The sequence below is a fragment of the Prorops nasuta genome, unplaced genomic scaffold (genome assembly GCF_024137725.1).
Source record: "Prorops nasuta isolate Cenicafe-Biocafe unplaced genomic scaffold, Cenicafe_Pnas_1.2 PNAS00006, whole genome shotgun sequence".
NCBI classification, from domain to species: domain Eukaryota; kingdom Metazoa; phylum Arthropoda; class Insecta; order Hymenoptera; family Bethylidae; genus Prorops; species Prorops nasuta.
In genome coordinates, this window is record NW_027116803.1 from 9,797,724 (window position 1) to 9,817,722 (window position 19,999).

The 19,999-nt window shown below is 39.9% G+C and overlaps 1 protein-coding gene across 8 annotated transcripts in view; it reads left to right on the plus strand.

Annotated features, from left to right (window-relative positions):
- Positions 1–19,999, plus strand: part of Pfk (ATP-dependent 6-phosphofructokinase) — a 433,792-nt gene that overhangs the window by 214,466 nt on the left and 199,327 nt on the right. For all 8 annotated transcript variants that reach the window (XR_010822829.1, XR_010822830.1, XR_010822831.1 and 5 more), the window contains exon 9: positions 8,537–8,612. Coding sequence is in view for 5 of the 8 variants with exons in the window: in XM_066728950.1 (XP_066585047.1) it covers positions 8,537–8,612 (76 nt within the window). In the remaining 3 variants the exon portion in view is untranslated. The remainder of the gene's footprint in view (positions 1–8,536; positions 8,613–19,999) is intronic.

The window sequence follows — 19,999 nt, forward strand, 5'->3', positions numbered from 1 at the left end:
AGTAACCTAAAATATATGCAAAAATAATAATAGGAAATAAAATTAGGACTTAATATATCACAATGTGGAATAATGTCAAGAAATAGCTCAAACCCACTATTTTCAAACTTTTTTTATGCAAAATTTGAGTGTAGAAGGTACTTCCGCCTTGAAACTTTTGCAAATTCACATATAATTGTTGATAACTAAATAATTATTGCTCCAGAATGTACTTAAAATAAAAGTTTATTGAAGTTGAGTTTTACGCTATGATATTGATAAATCTGACTTTATCTATGCATTGAGAAGCAAATAACTCAATTTCTCATGCTTCTCGGATGTTTCTTCGGCTATAATCTGGTATAATATGCCCGAATGAATACAAATAGATGCTATTAATTATCAACAAATTACGTGGGAATCAAAATTGGGGATTCTAAGCTATGCTACAAAATAATGACCAGAAATGGCTAAAGCTGTCCAATTTCAAATTGATTTTCTACAAAATTGGAGTATCGTAGGCGCTTCCGGTTTGAATTTTTTGCAATTTCAGTTATGTCCGAAGAATCATCCGAGAAATACGAGAAATTCAGTTATTTGCCTCTGAATATTTGCATAAAGTCAGATTTTTCAATATCATAGGGTAAAACTCAATTTCAATAAACTCACCATTTTAGAGCTTTCAGAATTTCGGGCAACTTCAGCTTTAGAAGAAGAGCGATTACCGCTAACCAACACATTTTTATATGTCATCCGTGTAAAGTGATGTAGCGTTTACCAAAAACTCTAAGCAAATCAAAATCCTTTTCCTCCTTTAGTTTTTAATTATTATAAAATGCTTACATGTAGCCATTAATTAATAAGATTTGGTAATAAATACATAAAATGCGTTCTTATTATATCAATTAATAAGTTGAGGTACAATAAACTCAATGTTTTGATATTAATCTGCTAACAACTACATTTTTTGTATTTATTATTGAGTCCAATAAGTTAATGGTTATTAAAAAAAATTCATTGTAATGAAAAAAAAATGAAAAAATTTTAAGCTTCGCCAAGATTGGAACCCAAGCCTGCCGCTTGACAAACGGTTGCCTTACCATCTGCGCTACAGTGCTCATTTGGTATACCAAAAGCAAAACAGCCTTTTAAAGACTGGCTACAATTCTTTCATTAACTCGTCATAAACGATTAAAAATAGCTGCCATAATAAATACACTTATTTACACAGCATTATTACACTACATTTATTATGTTTTTAATTTGAAGCATACATTTTGCATGAAGATATGATAGTTTAACGGTTACCATGCAGTATACTAAATACAAAGCTATTCATTTGCTACATTGTCGTAAATTATTCGACTACACGTAACATATTATAATATTACTTAATTAATTTACGACAATGTAGCATATGAATAGCTTTGTATTTAGTGTACTGCATGGTTACCGTTAAACTATCATATCTTCATGCAAAATGTATGCTTCAAATTAAAAACATAATAAATGTAGTGTAATAATGCTGTGTAAATAAGTATATTTATTTTTGCAGCTATTTCTTAATCGTTTATGACGAGTTAATGAAAGAATTGTAGCCAGTCTTTAAAAGGCTGTTTTACTTTTGGTACACCAAGTGAGAACTGTAGCGCAGATGATATATCAGCCGTTTGTCACGCGGCAGGCTCGGGTTCGAGTCTTGGCGAAGCTTAAAATTTTTTCATTTTTTTTCATTACAAGGAATTTTTTTTTAATAACCATTAACTTATTGGACTCAATAATAAATACAAAAAATGTATTTGTTAGCAGATTAATATCAAAACATTGAGTTTATTGTACCTCAACTTATTATTTGATATAATAAGAACGCATTTTATGTATTTATTACCAAATCTTATTAATTAATGGCTACATATAAGCATTTTATAATAATTAAAATCTAAAGGAGGAAAAGGATTTTGATTTGCTTAGAGTTTTTGGTAAACGCTACATCACTTTACACGGATGACATATAAAAATGTGTTGGTTAGCGGTAGTCGCTCTTCTTCTAAAGCTGAAGTTGCCCGAAATTCTGAAAGTTCTAAAATGGTGAGTTTATTGAAATTGAATTTACCCTATAATATTGAAAAATCTGACTTTATGCAAATATTCAGAGGCAAATAACTGAATTTCTCATATTTCTCGGATGATTCTTCGGACATAACTGAAATTGCAAAAAATTCAAACCGGAAGCGCCTACCATACTCCAATTTTGTAGAAAATCAATATGAAATTGGACAATTTTAGCCATTTCTGGTAATTATTTTGTAGCATAGCTTAGAATCCCCAATTTTGATTTCCACATAATTTGTTGATAATTAATAGCATCTATTTGTGTTCATTCAGACATATTATGCCAGATTATAGCCGAAGAAACATCCGAGAAGCATGAGAAATTGAGTTATTTGCTTCTCAATGCATAGATAAAGTCAGATTTATCAATATCATAGCGTAAAACTCAATTTCAATAAACTTTTATTTTAAGTACATTCCGGAGCAATAATTATTTAGTTATCAACAATTATATATGAATTTGCAAAAGTTTCAAGGCGGAAGTAACATCTACACTCAAAATTTGCATAAAAAAAGTTTGAAAATAGTGGGTTTGAGCTATTTCTTGACATTATTCCACATTGTGATATATTAAGTCCTAATTTTATTTCCTATTATTATTTTTGCATATATTTTAGGTTATTTCAGTTCGCTAAGGTGTTCCATACTGGAAAATAACCGAAGAAATTTCCGAGCAGCCTCACATTTTCTGTTATTAGGCTCTCATCATAGAAATTAGGTCAGATTTTTACATTTCATAGTACATATTAATGAATTTGGTCATATTTACACATCCGAATTGCTATCATTGCAGTGATATTGCAAGAGAATGGTCGAGTTTTTACCTAATTTTTAACAATTTTTTCATATTAATCAATCTTTAATGTATTTTCGTATAATTTTTTTTTATTTGATGAATTTTAAATTGTCACACTTCAGTGATCATTTTGTGCAATATAACAAGGATTTTTTCTTTCAATTACTGTCACGGACAATATTATTTATTTGTTACCTTTATTTTTTTTCCACAATAATTTTTTACCATTTTCAGAATAATTGTTAAATTGTAATAACATTTAAAAATTTTCATGAATTATAATTGTCAAAAAGTAAATTTATTTTCCCATTGCTTTGAGCCGGCCGATACCGTGGAAAAGGAGTTTGGCGCGGCTCGTTGGCTAAACTTGGGAGAAATAGAGAGCGAAAGAGCGGTCCGAGAAAAGTATATTCATCCCTCTCGTACTCATACCTCACCGGAGCTAACCGAACTTCAACGGCGAAAGCCGAGACACGCACGTATCGATGTAGCTGGTGCGTGACCAGCGAGCAGCGACAGTAGTGGTGTTGGCTCACCGATGTACCGCTGGCACTGTGTGCGTGCTAGCTAGTGGAGGGGTGGTGGGGATACCGAATTCCCACAAGTTCCCATCACTGCCTTACCGCGTGCTCCCGGTAGCGCTACGGTGGGCGCGAAAGCTCACGCTACCGTTGCCAACTCCGCCATTTTGATTATACTACGGTGTACAGTGATGTCAGTGATGCCAGAATCAAGTTTTTAGCAACAAAAATAAAGTTAACCGCTAGCCAGCAACAGTATAGAAAATTCGAAGGAAAGAGGTATATATCCCTTCCCTTCAAATTTTCAATACTGCTCCTGGCTAGCGGTTAACTTTATTTTTGTTGCTAAAAACTTGATTCTGGCATCACTGACATCACTGTACAGCGTAGTATAATCAAAATGGCGGAGTTGGTAACGCTAGCTCACGCGGCGGACCCAATCCAAGTTAGGCGCGGAAATTCGGAATTCTGAACGTTACAGGTTCACTAGGAATTTGCCACGTTGCAAAGTACACTTCAACCTGTATTGTAAAATGTATTATTATAGTTATATCTAATCGTTGACTCCTTCTGTCACTATTAATTGAATTTATTTCGGAATTTAAAATTTTTTCACATTCATAATGGGTTAATAACAAAATCACAACAAATATAACTTTATATTATAAACACTGCAATCGAAAAAATTTGGACAGCTCAAAATTAAATTGGTAGTAGCGACAAATATTGAGAGCCGAATATTAGGTTGATAGCAGCAACAAATTTTGAGAGCTGAAAATCAGGTTGATAGTAGTAGCAAATTTTAAGAGCCGAAAAGTAGGTTGGTGGTAATGGCAAAATTTCGTCACTCAAGCGGCCAACTTCAGCCCGAGACATACATATACTCTGGCTGGAAAAGAAGAAGGTTATGAAGGAGAAGAATCTTAATTTTCGATATATATATATATATAGCTAAGAGAGTATAATATCTCTAGATTGCATGAACCGATTTTGATATTCATTGGCTCAAATGAAAGCTTGTTCAAAACCATTTTAATAAAAGTATTATTTAAATCATGACAATGGATTATTCACGGAGATAAATCGGTTTGAAAATTGGGACGGCCAAACTAGCTGTATAAAAGTAGTGTCTTGACGGCGGTATAGACATGTCTTTATCTACTTTTATATGTACTTGCCGTTGAGACATTACCGTATCTCTTGATCAGGGAACCATTGGTGGATAAAAAAGAGATTACGAATTGATAGCTTTTCAAATAAAGCGCTATTTACTATGTTCATATCAACACAACAACAATGAAGCTAGAATATATATGTAACTATATACTTTACATATGCGAAGAAAGATCTATAAAAATTGTAGATAAATAACTAATAGAATGTACAAGTATTATACATTCTAATTATAATATAACTGTGCTAGAGTATGCACATAGTGAATACTATACGTTACGTGTTTGTCAATTTGAAAACGTAATACTCGCTATTTCAGTCCTCAAATTTCCATATTATGAATTGAAATAAGTAATTAGCCCTTTACGATCGTATATTTAATCTCAATCAACAAAGCTTTTTTACCGTTTCGGTAGTATGACTGCTCTTAGCCATCACAGCAAAGAACCATGCTGCTCTTACATTATACTCATCCCTGTATCAAATTATACTTTTCCATTAAATTCAAACAAATTATTCTGTAAACATATATTTAATCTTCAAAGAATAATTTATAAATCTCGATTATTTATCATAAACTTTCATATTATGTATCACTGCTTATTCTGCGGAAATTAATTCCGACCAGTACGATACCAATCTCTTAAATTAATATGATCGCAAAGAGTTAATTATATGAATCCTCTGTAGCGAACGTAGAAACCACCACTAAAATTTTAAAAGGGAAAGACAGAAACATCGAGGTTGGTATGTTTCCAAATTGACATGGTGGATATACAACTAGGATTGCCAGAGAAACAATTACTATAAGAAAATGACCATTCGAAAAGCAAAGTAAAAAAATGAATTAATTAAAATAAATAAATTGGTTTAAAAATTATAATATAATACTATTTTTTAAGTAAATATACAGTTAAGCAGTTTTACACAAGAAAAGTAAAATATTATCAAAATTAGATGTTCTCTATAAAATAATTCTCTTGGTGATTCTATACATGTATATACAGGGTATAACGAAACGACCGCCTTTTCTCGTAACTGGAGGTTCGGGGTGACAAACTGAGTGCACGTGTAAAATTTCGTTCGAATCGTTCAAGAGGTTTAAAAGTTATTTCTATTTAAAAATCACCCTTTTTCAGTCCTTTTCGAACGACTTTAACTGCATAATGGAAAGTGGAGAAAGTGAAAAACAATTGATGAGCACCCAGCTAGAATGTAAAAATTATCGATCGCGTGCGGTAATACTTTTGCTATTTAATTCTTTAATCTGGCTATTAGATTAATTTTAAAAATAACAAAATCCTTTATATTACAATTCCAATTCAATTCAGTACAAGCATCATTGACTGATTTGATGGAAAGAGCGAGTTGACGCAATGTAAAGGAAAGTATCAAAAGCTAAGATATCGCGCGAGCGCAATGATAACTTAATAGACAATGCATGAGGGCATTCTCTTTCTACTAACGAAGCTAAAGGGAATGATTCAAAATCAATACATTGATGAAGGAGAAAACTAAACTCACCCATTAAATGTTCTGCAAGTTCCTTTAAATCGAAGTTTTTGAAAAAGCTTCAAACTGGCTCCTCGATGATTTCCAGAAAGCACACTATCACTGATTTTTTATTTAAACACTTGTGAATTTAAACAAATTAGGTATTAACCTATGTTTCTTCAAAACACTGGAGAATTTGACACTTTTGAACTGTTTGAAGTAGGGTGATTAAGAGTGGTCGAAACGAATTATTGATTATTCTATCTCTCTGTGTCTCTCTTTTCAGCCTACTTCAAACAGTTCAAAAAGTGTCAAATTAACCGGCGTTTTGAAGAAACGTAGGTTAACACCTAATTTGCTTAAATTCGCGAGTTCTTAAATGCAAAATCAATGAAAGTGTGCATTCTGGAAATCATCGAGGAGCCAGTTTGAAGCTTTTTCAAAAACTTCGGTGTAAAGGAACTTGGAGAACAATAATGGGTAGGTTTAATTTTTTCTATCATCAATGAATTGATTTTAAATAATTCTTTTTACCTTCGTTTGTAGAAAGAAAATGCCTTGATGTGTTTCCTATTAAATTATCAGTGCAGTTGCGTGACATCTTAGCTTTTGATACTTTCTTTTTCATTCTATCTTCTCCCTCTTTCCATCAATTCAGTCAATGATACTTGTATTGAATTGATTTGGAATTGTAATGAAAAGGATTTTGCTATTTTTAAAATTAATCTAATAGCCAAATTAATAAAATAAATAGCAAATGTATTATCGCGCGCGATCGATAATTTTTACATTCTAGTGGGGTGTTCGTCAATTGTTTTTTCACTTTCTCCACTTTATTATGCACAGTTAAAGTCGTTCGAAAAGGACCGAAAAAGGGTGAGTTTTAAATGGAAATAACTTTTAAACCCCTTGAACGATTCGAACAAAATTTTACACGTGCATTGGATGGTCACCCCGAACCTCCAGTTACGAGAAAAGGCGGTCGTTTCGTTACACCCTGTATATGAGCAATTCCACCAATTCGGGAACTGGTTTACCGACGCATATCCCAGATTTTTTTGATATTCTCAGATCTTGTACTCTTTATCGAAAAATAATTCTCTAATTTTTTTCAGAATTTTTCATCCATTATTTACGCCGTGGTTATATTGGAAAGTTTTTGATTTTAAATATGTTCTATCTTTTAATTTATTTTCTATACTTTTTCAAATAACTTAATAAATTTTTTTCACACATGGTTTCCATGTAAAAAAATCTCACCTTTCCAGTGGAATAATTGTTCTTCTAGTAACGTCACTTTATACCGAAGAAATTAAGTATAAAAGTCAATTTTTCAGGAAATGCCTATTTTTTTCGTAAAGTTGAGAAAATTTCACATGGAACCTGTAACTTTCAAAATGAAATTCTTATTAAAACTCGTCGAATCGATAATAATAAAAAAAAAAGAAATAATAAATAGTTTACCGCAAGTATTATGGACTATCTCGATTCTTAGGGACGTTTTTTCCAAGTATGACACTAGAGCCTGTAATATTTATTCGAAATGACTTAATTTTATTTCTTTGAGTGCCGGTATCTTTGCGTGAAAGTAGAGATTACGTAGGAGTACCAATCTAAATTTTTTGTTCGCCAACCCTAAATATACTCTTGTTTTGAAAGTTTAAAGTTTAAAATTTGTAGGTTTGAAGTTGATTTAAAAATAACAAATGATATACAGAGTAGAAAAAACACATTGGGGGAGCTATAACAGCAATTAAAAAAATTTAATCTGGTACTCCAACGTAACCCCGATGTTTACGCAAAGACACCGGCACTTACAGCAATAAAATTAAGTCATTTGGAATAAATATTACAGGCTCTAGTGTCGTACTTGGAAAAAACGTCCATAAGAATCGAGATAGTCCATAATACTTGCGATAAACTATTTATTATTTTTTTATTATTATCGATTCGACGAGTTTTAATAGGAATTTTATTTTGAAAGTTACAGTTTCCATGTGAAATTATCGAAACTTTATGAAAAAAATACTAAAAAAAAAATACGCATTTTCTGAAAAATTGATTTTTATACTTTAAACGCTAATTTCTTCGTTATAAAGTGATGTTACAGAAGAACAATTATTCCACTGGAAAGGTGAGATTTTTTTACATGGAAATCATGTGTGAAAAAAATTTATTAAGTTATTTGAAAAAGTGTAGAAAATAAATTAAAAGATAGGACGTACTTAAAATCAAAAACATTTCAATATAACCACTTCGTAAATAATGGATAAAAAATTCTGAAAAAAATTAGAGATTCTTTTCGATAAAGAGTACAAGATCTGAGAATATCAAAAAAATCTGGGATGTGCGTCGGTAAACCAGTTCCCGAATTGGTGGAATTGCTCATATATACCTATTATTATAGATCTTCACAGTTACATGTAAATTAGTTTAATAATTTAATTATATGTTTCTTTAGGGGGTTTGCTCGCAATTTAGAAACCTATAAGATGCTAACCCGCTTGAAAGCTCCAGTTGAACACGATCCGTTAAAGGTATATATAATTTTATATATGTATGTACGTATTTTTACATTTCACGTAACCCCGTGCACGAAATAAATATACAGTCCTTTTAAATAAGAGCTCAAGCACCGTTTTTACAAAGGTTTCGGTTCACTCGGATTTCAATATACAGGGTGTCCGGTTAACTGTGGCTAAACTGGGATATTCGGATAGAGGGTGAAATTCTGAGTAAAAAAGTTCGAAACACTTTTAGGCTAGCATTTTTAATTAAAAAGTTATTATCGATTTAAGATCCTCACTTATAATTGGGGTTGATTAGACGGAAAATTTTATTGGCCGCTTCACTAGCCCATAAGCGCTAAGATTCTGTAAAAGTTAATACTATCACAAACACACAGGCAGGGGACACACTCACCCTGAGCCTGTGATAATTGCCAAAAACCGAGCGATTGAGACTCGAGTGTGAGCGCCATACAAACAATCAAAACATAAACTCCCTTGAAAAAAGTCATAAGCTAAGATTGAAACTTTCGCAATTTACATTCAACGAGTTAATAATTAATATTTTCGAATTGTACGTATTTTTACGACAAAAATGAGTTCAAACACAACCTAATTACGTAAACTTTAGAGTATAATTTAGTTTTAATTAATTAATAAGATCACTCAAAATCGTCGTAATCATGTCGTATTTGGACTCATGTTCGTCGTAAAAATACGTACAATTTGAAAATATAAATTATTAACTTATTAAATGTAAATTGCAAAAGTTTCAATCTTAGCTTATGACTTTTCGAGAGAGTTTATGTTTTGATTGTTTGTATAGCGCTCACACTAGAGACTCGGTCGCTCGGCCTTCAGCAATTGTCACAGGCTCAGGTTAGTGTGTCAACTATCCGTGTATTTGTGTTAGCATTACCACACACAGCAAAAAACATGTAATATCAGTAACTTTGTATGAAATTCTCTCTCTCTCTCTCTCTCTCTCTATCTTTTGTACTTTATATTATTTTAACTTTGTATAGATTCTCACATACACGTGTAGATTAACATAATTGTCATTGGTATGAAAGGTCCTATAATATCACAGTAGCATATATTGTAACGTTATTCCCGTCAGTGTGAGGGGCCACTCACACTACGGGATTTCTCATTACCTTCGCCCGTCCTTTTCTATCGGTATCAGGGCGACAGTTGGTCAGTTGGGTGGCCAACAACCCTACGTTATCGTTTGAGTCTTTCGCCTCCATTCTTTCTGCATCTAATACGGCCCTGCGGCTATGCATTTGGACGGTAGCGGTAGCCAGGGTCGCTCAGTATGCTAGGTCGTGGAGAGAGGGGAGGGTTCCTTACGGAAATCCGAGCCTCGCAGACCTACCTGCTGAGGGGCATACATTTATCCCTCACCACCCACACCCAGGTGGTGGTGAGGAGTACGGGAACATGCGGTATCATTTGCCAAAGCATAGAGCTTGCCAGGAGCGGACCACCACGGAGGCAATGTTCGCGGCTCGTCCAGCCATAGCGCAAGCCTATGGGATTACGGAGGGCATCGGGACACATTCCAATGGGCTAACTACGCCCCTGCACAACCCACTATGCATTGGCCGGTATCCAGTCGTGACGTACGTGCAGGCGGGCCTATAGCACACGCCTCACGTACGCGAACGGACCCATGGCTGTTGAGTGCCGCGTCACGCGCTCACCAGCACGCACGGACACATCAGCACAGTCCCATAGTCGCGTTCCGACTGCCTGTGATGGCAGTCTGCGCACGACATTCGCGCAGCCTGCTTGACGCGCGTAACCAGCGCTTAAGCCAGACTCGATGTTCTATCTCCCCTCCTCGTGGGGACTTAAAGACACGGTCATTCTTTTAGGACTCCCCGAGGCCGCTTCTCCTTATCTCGGGTTGCCTGGGTTGTTTGGCATGGCCCTGCCTTACTTCCCAGGACAACCTGGACATCGTTTTCTGGAGCGCCGGTCTCTTCATCCGGGCCTCTGCCTGTCAACGGGGTCTATCCTTGACGTTAGCTATAATCCACTCGTGAGCCTATCTCACGAGTCGGTAACGTAGGGATTAATAATATCCACTGTTCGGTAGCTTTTATACTTTTTATTCGGTATCTCGCATACGTAACGGAAAACTTCGTTACATACCCCCCTCCGTAACGGAGGTTTCGACCCGAAACCGAAAGCGTCCGAACACGAGTTCGTTTTTCGCTGCCACGCCCAAGCGTGCAGTGAAGCACTTCAGTCTGGGTTTACTGTTGCTGTAGCTCAGGCTTGTATAGCTTGATGTCTGCCGTAGACATTTTGCCAGTGACGTTTCCTGCCAAATCAGACAATTCTACAACTGTCTCCGATAACTTTTTCGCAATCATAAACGGTCTATCGAATGGTTTGTTCAGTGCAGCCGATATGTGTTTTGCGGCATTCGAGAGCTGTCGGTTGCGAACTAAGACTAACTTGCCAACCTCATAGTGTTTTTCACGACGACGTAGATTATACGGTCTTGCCTGTCGTTCGTGCGCTTCTTCGAGAGCATACTTGAAAACTGTTCTGAGTGTTTCCAAGCGTTTCATGCGTGCCAACCACTTTTCTGTCACCAAGTTTTCGATAGCCTCTGCAATCTTTTTGCCGTTAGCGCGTCGAAGTGGAGCTACTTCGATCCATTTTGTGTATAGGTCTTGGATTACCAACACATACGAGAACCCTTGTTTATTTGGCGTCAATGAGCCCATAATATCTGCCGATATTACAGTCCACAGCTGTTCAACAATTCGACGTCCCATGAAGCCGACGGGAGCTTGTTGTTCTACCTTGCAACGCTGACATTCGTCGCAGTGACTGACGTACGCCGTTACATCTTTGAACATACCTGGCCAGAAGTAATTTATCGAAAGACGTCGATATGTACGATCGATACCTTGATGGCCGGCTTGCGGTAACTTATGGCATTCTTCGAGCACTTTCTGCCTGTACTCCCTGAGTATCACCAGTTTCCAAGCATCAAGATCTTCGACCTCAGCATCTGGCAAATCTGAACGTCGTTGATGATACATCAACTCTCCATCTAATTTCCAATCAAAAAATTTTTCTGGCGTTCTTTCGATATCCTTTACGCGCTTTAAATACCACGCATCCATGGTATCGGCGTAAGACGGTAGCAATGCATTTAAATTTTCCGATGCTCTTGACAAAGCATCAGGAACATGATTTAAAGCTCCTTTACGATGTACGATCGTAAAATCGTATTCCATCAAGGCGAGAGCCCAACGAGCAAGTCTTCCAGATAGATCTTTTAAATTATGCAACCATCGGAGACTGCTGTGGTCGGTAATTACAGTGAAGTGATAACCCTCAAGGTAACATCGAAACCTCCTTATCGACCACACCACTGCCAAGCATTCCTGCTCGGTTACGGTATACTTTCTTTCGGGATCCGTAAGCGCTCTACTCGTGTAGGCGATTACTCTTTCTTGACCTTCGATAACTTGTGTCAGAACAGCACCTAAGCCAACATTGCTAGCATCGGTCTGTAATGCAAACGGGATCGAAAAATCGGGGCATGCAAGCGTTGGCGCGCTTGTTAAACATCCTTTCAGCGCGTCGAATGCTGACTGCTGATTGGCTGTCCATTCGCATGACTGATTTTTCTTTGTCAATTTCGTTAACGGTTCAGCAACTGTCGCAAATTCTGGAATGAATCTTCTATACCAAGATGCCTTTCCCAAGAATCTACGAATTTGCTTTAAATTCTTCGGTATCGGAAACGTGATTACGGCTTTTGTTTTTGCCGGATCCACGCGAAGACCTTGACTGTCTACGATAAATCCGAGATATTTTACTTCCGTTCTACAGAAGAAACTTTTCTCTCTATTTATCGTTAGCTCACTTTGCCTTAACTTTTCGATAACTTTATCCAACCATAATAAGTGTTCGTCAAATATTTTGGAGACAATGATAATGTCATCCAATTAAACGAATACATGTGATAAAATTCGGGACCCAATAACTTATCCAGAGCACGCTGGAATATTGCGGGAGCATTAGTTAATCCATAAGGCATTCGCTTAAGTTGAAATAAGCCTCTGTCCGGAACAATAAAAGCCGTGATACCACGTGACTTTTCTGCTAGCGGTCCTGCCAATACGCTTGACTCAAGTCGAGCGTTGTTAAATAATTGGCCTGTCGTAACTCATCTAGGATCGCAGCCATGTTCGGTAGTGGGTACGCATCCTTTTTAGTTACAGCGTTAACGCGCCGGAGATCCACACAAAAGCGGAGCTTGCCATTGGCTTTCTTCGCCATGACTACCGGGCTCGCCCAATCACTTTGCGACGGTTCGATAATGCCATTGGTTAGCATATCGTCAACCTCTTGTCACATAGCTTGGCGGATCTTATCCGTGCACCTATGAGCTCGCTGTCTGATTGGCTCGTGATCTTGCACGTCAATTATGACTGCCGGTAACTTTGAAATTCCAGGTTTTCCAGAAATGGGGGGCAGCTTAATTTCTAGAAACTCTTTTAATTTCTAACGTTATCATTATCGGGAACCATTAAGCCGTTATTCACCACTACACAGTTTAGTGATTCGGCGTTCGAGAACCAATGTTTATTTTGAGGTTTTTCCTTGTAAGCCCACTCTCCCGTGGAGAAGTCCACGACAACATGAGCATCTTGAAGGAAATTAAGTCCCAAAATAAAATCACTTGATAAAGAAGGCATCCATAGTGTGTCAACTATAGTTGTCTTCCCCTCAAGAAATATCGGGATCTTGGCGGACTCAATTACTTTACATGTGTAATTGTTGCCAACGGTAACTCTTAAGGGTTCTATTTTATTGGCTTGTATACCAATTGAATTAAACAATTCAATGGCTACTTTGCCTACAAACGTGCGTGGGGCTCCCGAGTCCACCAGCGCACGCAGCTTTTCCCCTTGTACGGTGATCGTGGTGTAGAATGCTAGTTTCCTAGATCTATCGCCAAACGTCGTAATTACTATATCAGTAATATCACCGACCGGTAACTTATCGACCGATTGATCATCGTTCGAATTTTCGGTAGCAACCACTCGAGCGCTTGTGTCCTCTGAGTGTTTGTTTACATTCTCCGTCTCCAACATAACATGTTGGTCTGAGAAGTCGCGGGAGCGATAATTATGGTTAATATTCACACATTGCTGTACTGAATATTCTTCGACATAATTATCCGGGATCACATTATTTTGGTTTTCACCCAAGATTTTCGGTATCATGTTTTCACGTTCTTGGAGTGTCGTAACATTCTCGGGAAATTTTACGAACTCCTCTTTCCGTTTTTTGAACAGCATTTAGGGCACTCCGCTGTAGAAACCCCTTTGCTGCCACATCGGTAACAGAACATTGTTCTCTGCTCTTTACACGCACTCCAACCGTGTCCAGCTTTCCCGCAATTAAAGCAGGTGGCACTTGGGCCCGGTTGTTTACGTTTTGAGCCCTGCCGGCTGTTATTGTTGCCAGCTGCCTTATCTAATGAAGGTTTCGACTTAGAACTGGTTCCTTGTTGATTTAAAGGCTTTCAAATGCTCTTCGTTATCATTCGAATCTTCCGTTGTTGATTCGTCGGTATCAGAGCTGGATGTTTTATCCACTTCTAGGGCACGCACACCGTGTCGCCTAGACTCCCGGGATCTTCCATGACTGCCGGTATACGCCAACTCAGGAACTAGGCTTTCCTCAGGCGCGGCAGGTGGACGGTATTTTAATGACGTTCTATAAGCGGCTTCGAAATTGAGCGCCAACCGCTCGAATTCTCGATACGTCATGTATTTGTGTATAGCAATGCCTCTTCTATACACCGGTAGCATATTCTTGTGCGCGATAGCGATTCGGCTCCAATCCGATCTTTCTCTGCCTATTTTCCGAATATACGACTGTATAGTCTGCAAATAGGCTCGCACAGGTTCGTTAGCACCCTGAGTTCTTGTTAGAAGCTCAGTCTCCAGTTCTTCCTCCCATGTTTGTGATCTAAAATAAGACCTTAAGGCGGACTTAATATCAGACCAGGTTGAGAATTCATTATCCTCAAACCACATCCTCGCCACACCTGTTAGGATGTGGGGAAAGACGTCAACCAGGTCAGAATCTCTTACCCTGAGAAGGTTCAGGACGGCATCGGTTCGAGAAATAAAACTCTCAACCGCCTCCGTTCCATCGCCCGCAAAGGTTAAGTTTGACCTCTAGAGAGATTCGAGAACACGCCAACGGGGCATACAGTCATCCCCTTGGCCGGTAGCTTTTCCAGGTTTTCCCTTCAGGATCCTCGTCCTGTAGGCCCCCTGCAATATTTCAGCCGAAGCATCGTCCGATGTCGGTTGAGATTAGGGATCATCACTCGGCCTTGTCACTGTCAACAAAGGTTGACCCTGATTGGTCGATGCCGGTAGAGAGGCCGCGGTCTTTCGCGGTCGGCCTCTAGCGCGCTTTTCGCTAGCAGAAGCAGCTGCCACTGCTGCTTCATCGGGAACAGTCTTATTTTTCAACAGCTTGTCAAAAGCCTGCTGGACTTGAGATATGAAATCCTGGAAAGACCCTTCCAGTTTTTCCATTCTCTCGTCTAGACTCGAGATCTTCTTCTCCAGGTTTGCCTGGGAAGCATCGATAGCCGTCGGTTCTGCGAACTCATCAGAGTCGCCCGACCCGGTACTCCTCTTCCGTCCCGTGGACTCAGCCATCTACGTATGAATATAATAGTGTGTTGTTCGTTCTGTCTGGTCCAAGGGTTGTCGCTGGAGTGAGCCGGCAAAATTTTGTTTTGCCCCGTTAGCCGTCCGTCGGATAGATTACCCCCACCCGAGCTTTGGGCATGCGCAGACGATCTAAGTGATTCTCGTATTCTCACTTATCGCCTCTGCTCGATAACAATCGCCCTTCGATTAATCGAATTTCGATCTAGGCGTTCGATAGCTCTGCTTCATCTAAGGGCCGCTAGATAGCAGCACTAGGATCGAGTTTATCGACCTCTAGTACCATCGATCACGACCGCCGGCAGCACTTCGACGAATTATTGATTCGTCTTGCCGTCGATTACCGCTAGATAGCAGTACCGGTATCATTTTTCGACAGAGGGTCCACGTGTGGTCTCTGTCTCACCTCGTTCTGAAAACATTGGCCTTTACTGGCTCAAGCTCATCGATTTTCTGTTTGTTTTGGATGGATAGGAAAGGAATGAAAAGGAAGGAAAATAGGACGGAAAATTGATGGGAAATTCACCGAGGTGTACGGTAGCGTGCGGGATCGTACGATTTCTCGTACCGGTAACGTTTCGGTAACTTGCAGGAGGAGTATTTCTAGGGCTCGACTACCTGCGAAACCCTATCCATACAGACCTCCTTACGAGCCGCTTTCGTTTTTAGCGGCTTCGAAGGTTTTTCCTTCGGTGGTGTTACCACCTGGGGAACTCCCTTCGGAGTCGCCTCGGAAGGCCGTGATTGGGCGTGTACTTTCCCACGCTCGGATCTGCGTTTTGCCGCTATCACCTTACGTGGTACGTTCGTACCCGCTTTCGCCACGTATGGACCGATTGTTTCCCAATGCGGCCCACAGGCAGGGCAGGTGCGCAACGTTTTCCCGATGCGCCCACACCCTTTACAGAAAGCATCTGTAACTGGTGTAGGGCATTCGGAAAACCGATGGCCCTTACCCTTGCAATTCCAGCATACACGTATGCTGAAATTGCCGGTAGCGCGCGTGGCCACCGACTCGGAAGGCTTCGCCTTCTTCACCGGTGGTGCCGGAGTCACCTTAGGCGGCAACGGTGGCCTTGGTCCTTTTGGAGACTTAGCGGACGCCATCGCTGCGTACGACGGCCGCTTCGTCTCCGGAACAGCTACCGCTGTCTCCCGTTGGGCCTCCCTGGCCTGCTTACGCTCCACTCTGGAGAGCTTGCGGACAAGGGTGCTCAACCCAGGTGCCTCGGCCACCTCGACCGCTGCCACGACTTCGTGGTAGAGACCGAGGTCCGCTCGGAAGAGAGCAGCCAGCAACTCCACTAGACTACGTCTAGGAAGACCCTAATTACTCCCCTCCATAGGCGTCGGGGTTACCGACGCATCCTGCAGCGTCGCTACATTAATTCGCTGAGTACATGGGTACCCAGCTCCTCATGCCCAGACTCCGCATGGTGTTTCGCCAACCCCTCGGTAACAGATGGGTCACCGCCCACTTCGGTAACAGCAACGCAGGTTGCCGCCGGAACGTCAACCTGCGCCACGGGAACAGGTGCGGGAACAGGAGCGAGACCCTCAGACGGGCCCGCAGGAGGCGGGGATGCCAGAAGGGCATCCTCGTCGAGGATGTCCAGTGCCATAGGCTCTGGGCCGGGATCGACGCGAACGACGGCAGTCGTGGTCGAGGGCGAGGCGTTCGGTGATGCCATTGTAAGAGGCGGAGAGAGAGAGAGAGAGAGAGGGAGAGAGAGAGAGCGACGGAGGGAGCAATCGTTCTTTCGGGATCCAGGGTAGGATGAGGTGTGATGCGACTTGCCGGCTCGCGGATCGTTAGCGAGGCGTTATCATCTGTTGCCAAATTTCCGATTCTGCGCTTAATTCGGTAATTATGTTTGGCAACATCTCGATAGCTGGCTAATTGAACTGCTCTGACAGTTAGTCGGTCGGGCTCCGCCAGGCAGCATGGCTCAGCTCAGCCGGTCGACTGTTTACAAACAAGCGCTCACCTGTCACTTGCCAAATCAAGAAGCCTTTTCGGTAGCATTAGATTTTAACACGGGCGAATATAATATTAAATTATATTTGCGCCCGTGGTTCTCATCCAATTTTTCGTTAGCTTAGCATGGGTTGTTCGAATTCTACGTGAACACGTCAATTCGATCAGGCTATCAATTCTTAAGAGAATTTGATCCCTTCTACAACCAGATGATCTTTTCATGCTTTTTCAGCGTTTTCGAGCCTCCAGAAAATAGTGGGCCACCTATTCCCTGAAAACTCCAACACTTCCGGTAACTTCTCGGACTTGTGGATTATTCGTTCGCCGAATAATTAATCTATAATCAGAAACCACGTTTGGCGCCATTTGTAACGTTATTTCCGTCAGTGTGAGGGGCCACTCACACTACCGGTTTTCTCATTACCTTCGCCCGTCCTTTTCTATCGGTATCAGGGCGCCAGTTGGTCAGTTGGGTGGCCAACAACCTTACGTTATCATTTGAGTCTTTCGATTCCATTCTTTATGCATCTAATACGGCCCTGCGGCCATGCATTTGGACGGTAGCGGTAGCCAGGGTCGCTCAGTATGCTAGGTCGTGGAGAGAGGGGAGGGTTCCTTACGGAAGTCCGAGCCTCGCAGACCTACCTGCTGAGGGGCATACATTTATCCCTCACCACCCACACCCAGGTGGTGGTGAGGAGTGCGGGAACATGCGGTATCATTTGCCAAAGCATAGAGCTTGCCAGGAGCGGACCACCACGGAGGCAATATTCGCGGCCCGTCCAGCCATAGCGCAAGCCTATGGAATTACGGAGGGCACCGGGACACATTCCAACGGACTAACTACGCCCCTGCACAACCCACTATGCATTGGCCGGTATCCAGTCGTGACGTACGTGCAAGCGGGTCTATAGCACACGCCTCACGTACGCGAACCGACCCATGGCTGTCTGAGTGCCGCGTCACGCACTCACCAGCACGCACGGACACATCAGCACAGTCCCATAGTCGCGTTCCGACTGCCTGTGATGGCAGTCTGCGCACGACATTCGCGCAGCCTGCTTGACGCGCGTAACCAGCGCTCAAGCCAGACTCGATGTTCTATCTCCCCTCCTCGTGGGGACTTAAAGACACGGTCATTCTTTTAGGACTCCCCGAGGCCGCTTTTCCTTATCTCGGGTTGCCTGGGTTGTTTGGCATGGCCCTGCCTTACTTCCCAGGACAACCTGGACATCGTTTCCTGGAGCGCCGGTCTTTTCATCCGGGCCTCTGCCTGTCAACGGGGTCTATCCTTGACGTTAGCTATAATCCACTCGTGAATCTATCTCACGAGTCGGTAACGTAGGGATTAATAATATCCACTGTTCGTTAGCTTTTATACTTTTTATTCGGTATCTCGCATACCTAACGGAGAACCTCGTTGCAATATATATTTTTTTTATTTGATTTATAAGTGTATATATATAGTCACAACTTACCTTCTAACTGAACTATATAATTTTTCCTTGAGAAAAAACCACAACCTCTGACGGGATCCGAACCTAGGATCCTGTGATTACTAGTCCAGCATTTAACCCACTCGGCTATTTGATCCTTAATAAAGTATAGGCTTAGAATTGAAGTTTTAAGGGTCCCACATAAAAACTGACAGATTTCGAAATACAACACCTCTTTTTATCAAAATAAAATATGTTAAAATATGAAAAAATACCAGAGTTTTGGCGCAAGTTAGGGTGAAAAATCTTTTTTTGTTCCGAAGATATAAGCGGTCAAATTTTGCATTTTTGCTATTTTTGGTGAAAACATAAAATCTTTGAAAATTCATATCTCCTAAACAAATTAAGATAGAAGACTCTGGCTTGAATTAAAATACTTTAAAAGAATCATATTTTATTAGAGAAATACAAGGAAAATAATTTACGTATGAATCAAGGTAGTTAACAATGTTTATTAATATGATTGAAAGCCCTCCTTTCAAAAAATTCGACTATTTTCATTTAAATAAGTTTTGTTTCCATTAAAATAAAGCATGTTTCAATAAAGCTTCATTAATAATATAATTTTAATTACCTAAGAAATTTTGTTTTAATGGATAAATTATTGTAAAATTGATTCTTTATATTTCATCGAATCCTATATGAGGTTGGCTGAACTATTCGTATATTCCTCTTCAGATACATTTTTGTTTTATACAAATATATATTATTCCCACACTACTAAATATTTAGTTTAAACAATTATACGAAACACTTGATGTAATTTAATGCATGATATTTAATCAATACTGCAAGTTATTATTTTAATTCTAATTACTTTGGTGTAACTGCATATAACTCAAACTCATGGCATCGTTGACAAAAAATTTTTTTTTCTCAGTGTACTGTCGCCGCTCGCTGACCACGCACGCAGCTACATCGATACGTGCGTGTCTCGGCTTTCGCCGTTGAAGTTCGGTTAGCTCCGGTGAGGTATGAGTACGAGAAGGATGGATATACTTTTTTCTCGGACCTCTCTTTCGCTCTCTATTTCTCCCAAATTTAGCCAACGAGCCGCGCCAAACTCCTTTTCCACGGTATCGGCCGGCTCGATGCAAAGAGAAAATAAATTTACTTTTTGACAATTATAATTCATGAAAATTTTTAAATATTATTACAATTTAACAATTATTTTGAAAATAGTAAAAAATAATTATGAAAAAAAAATAA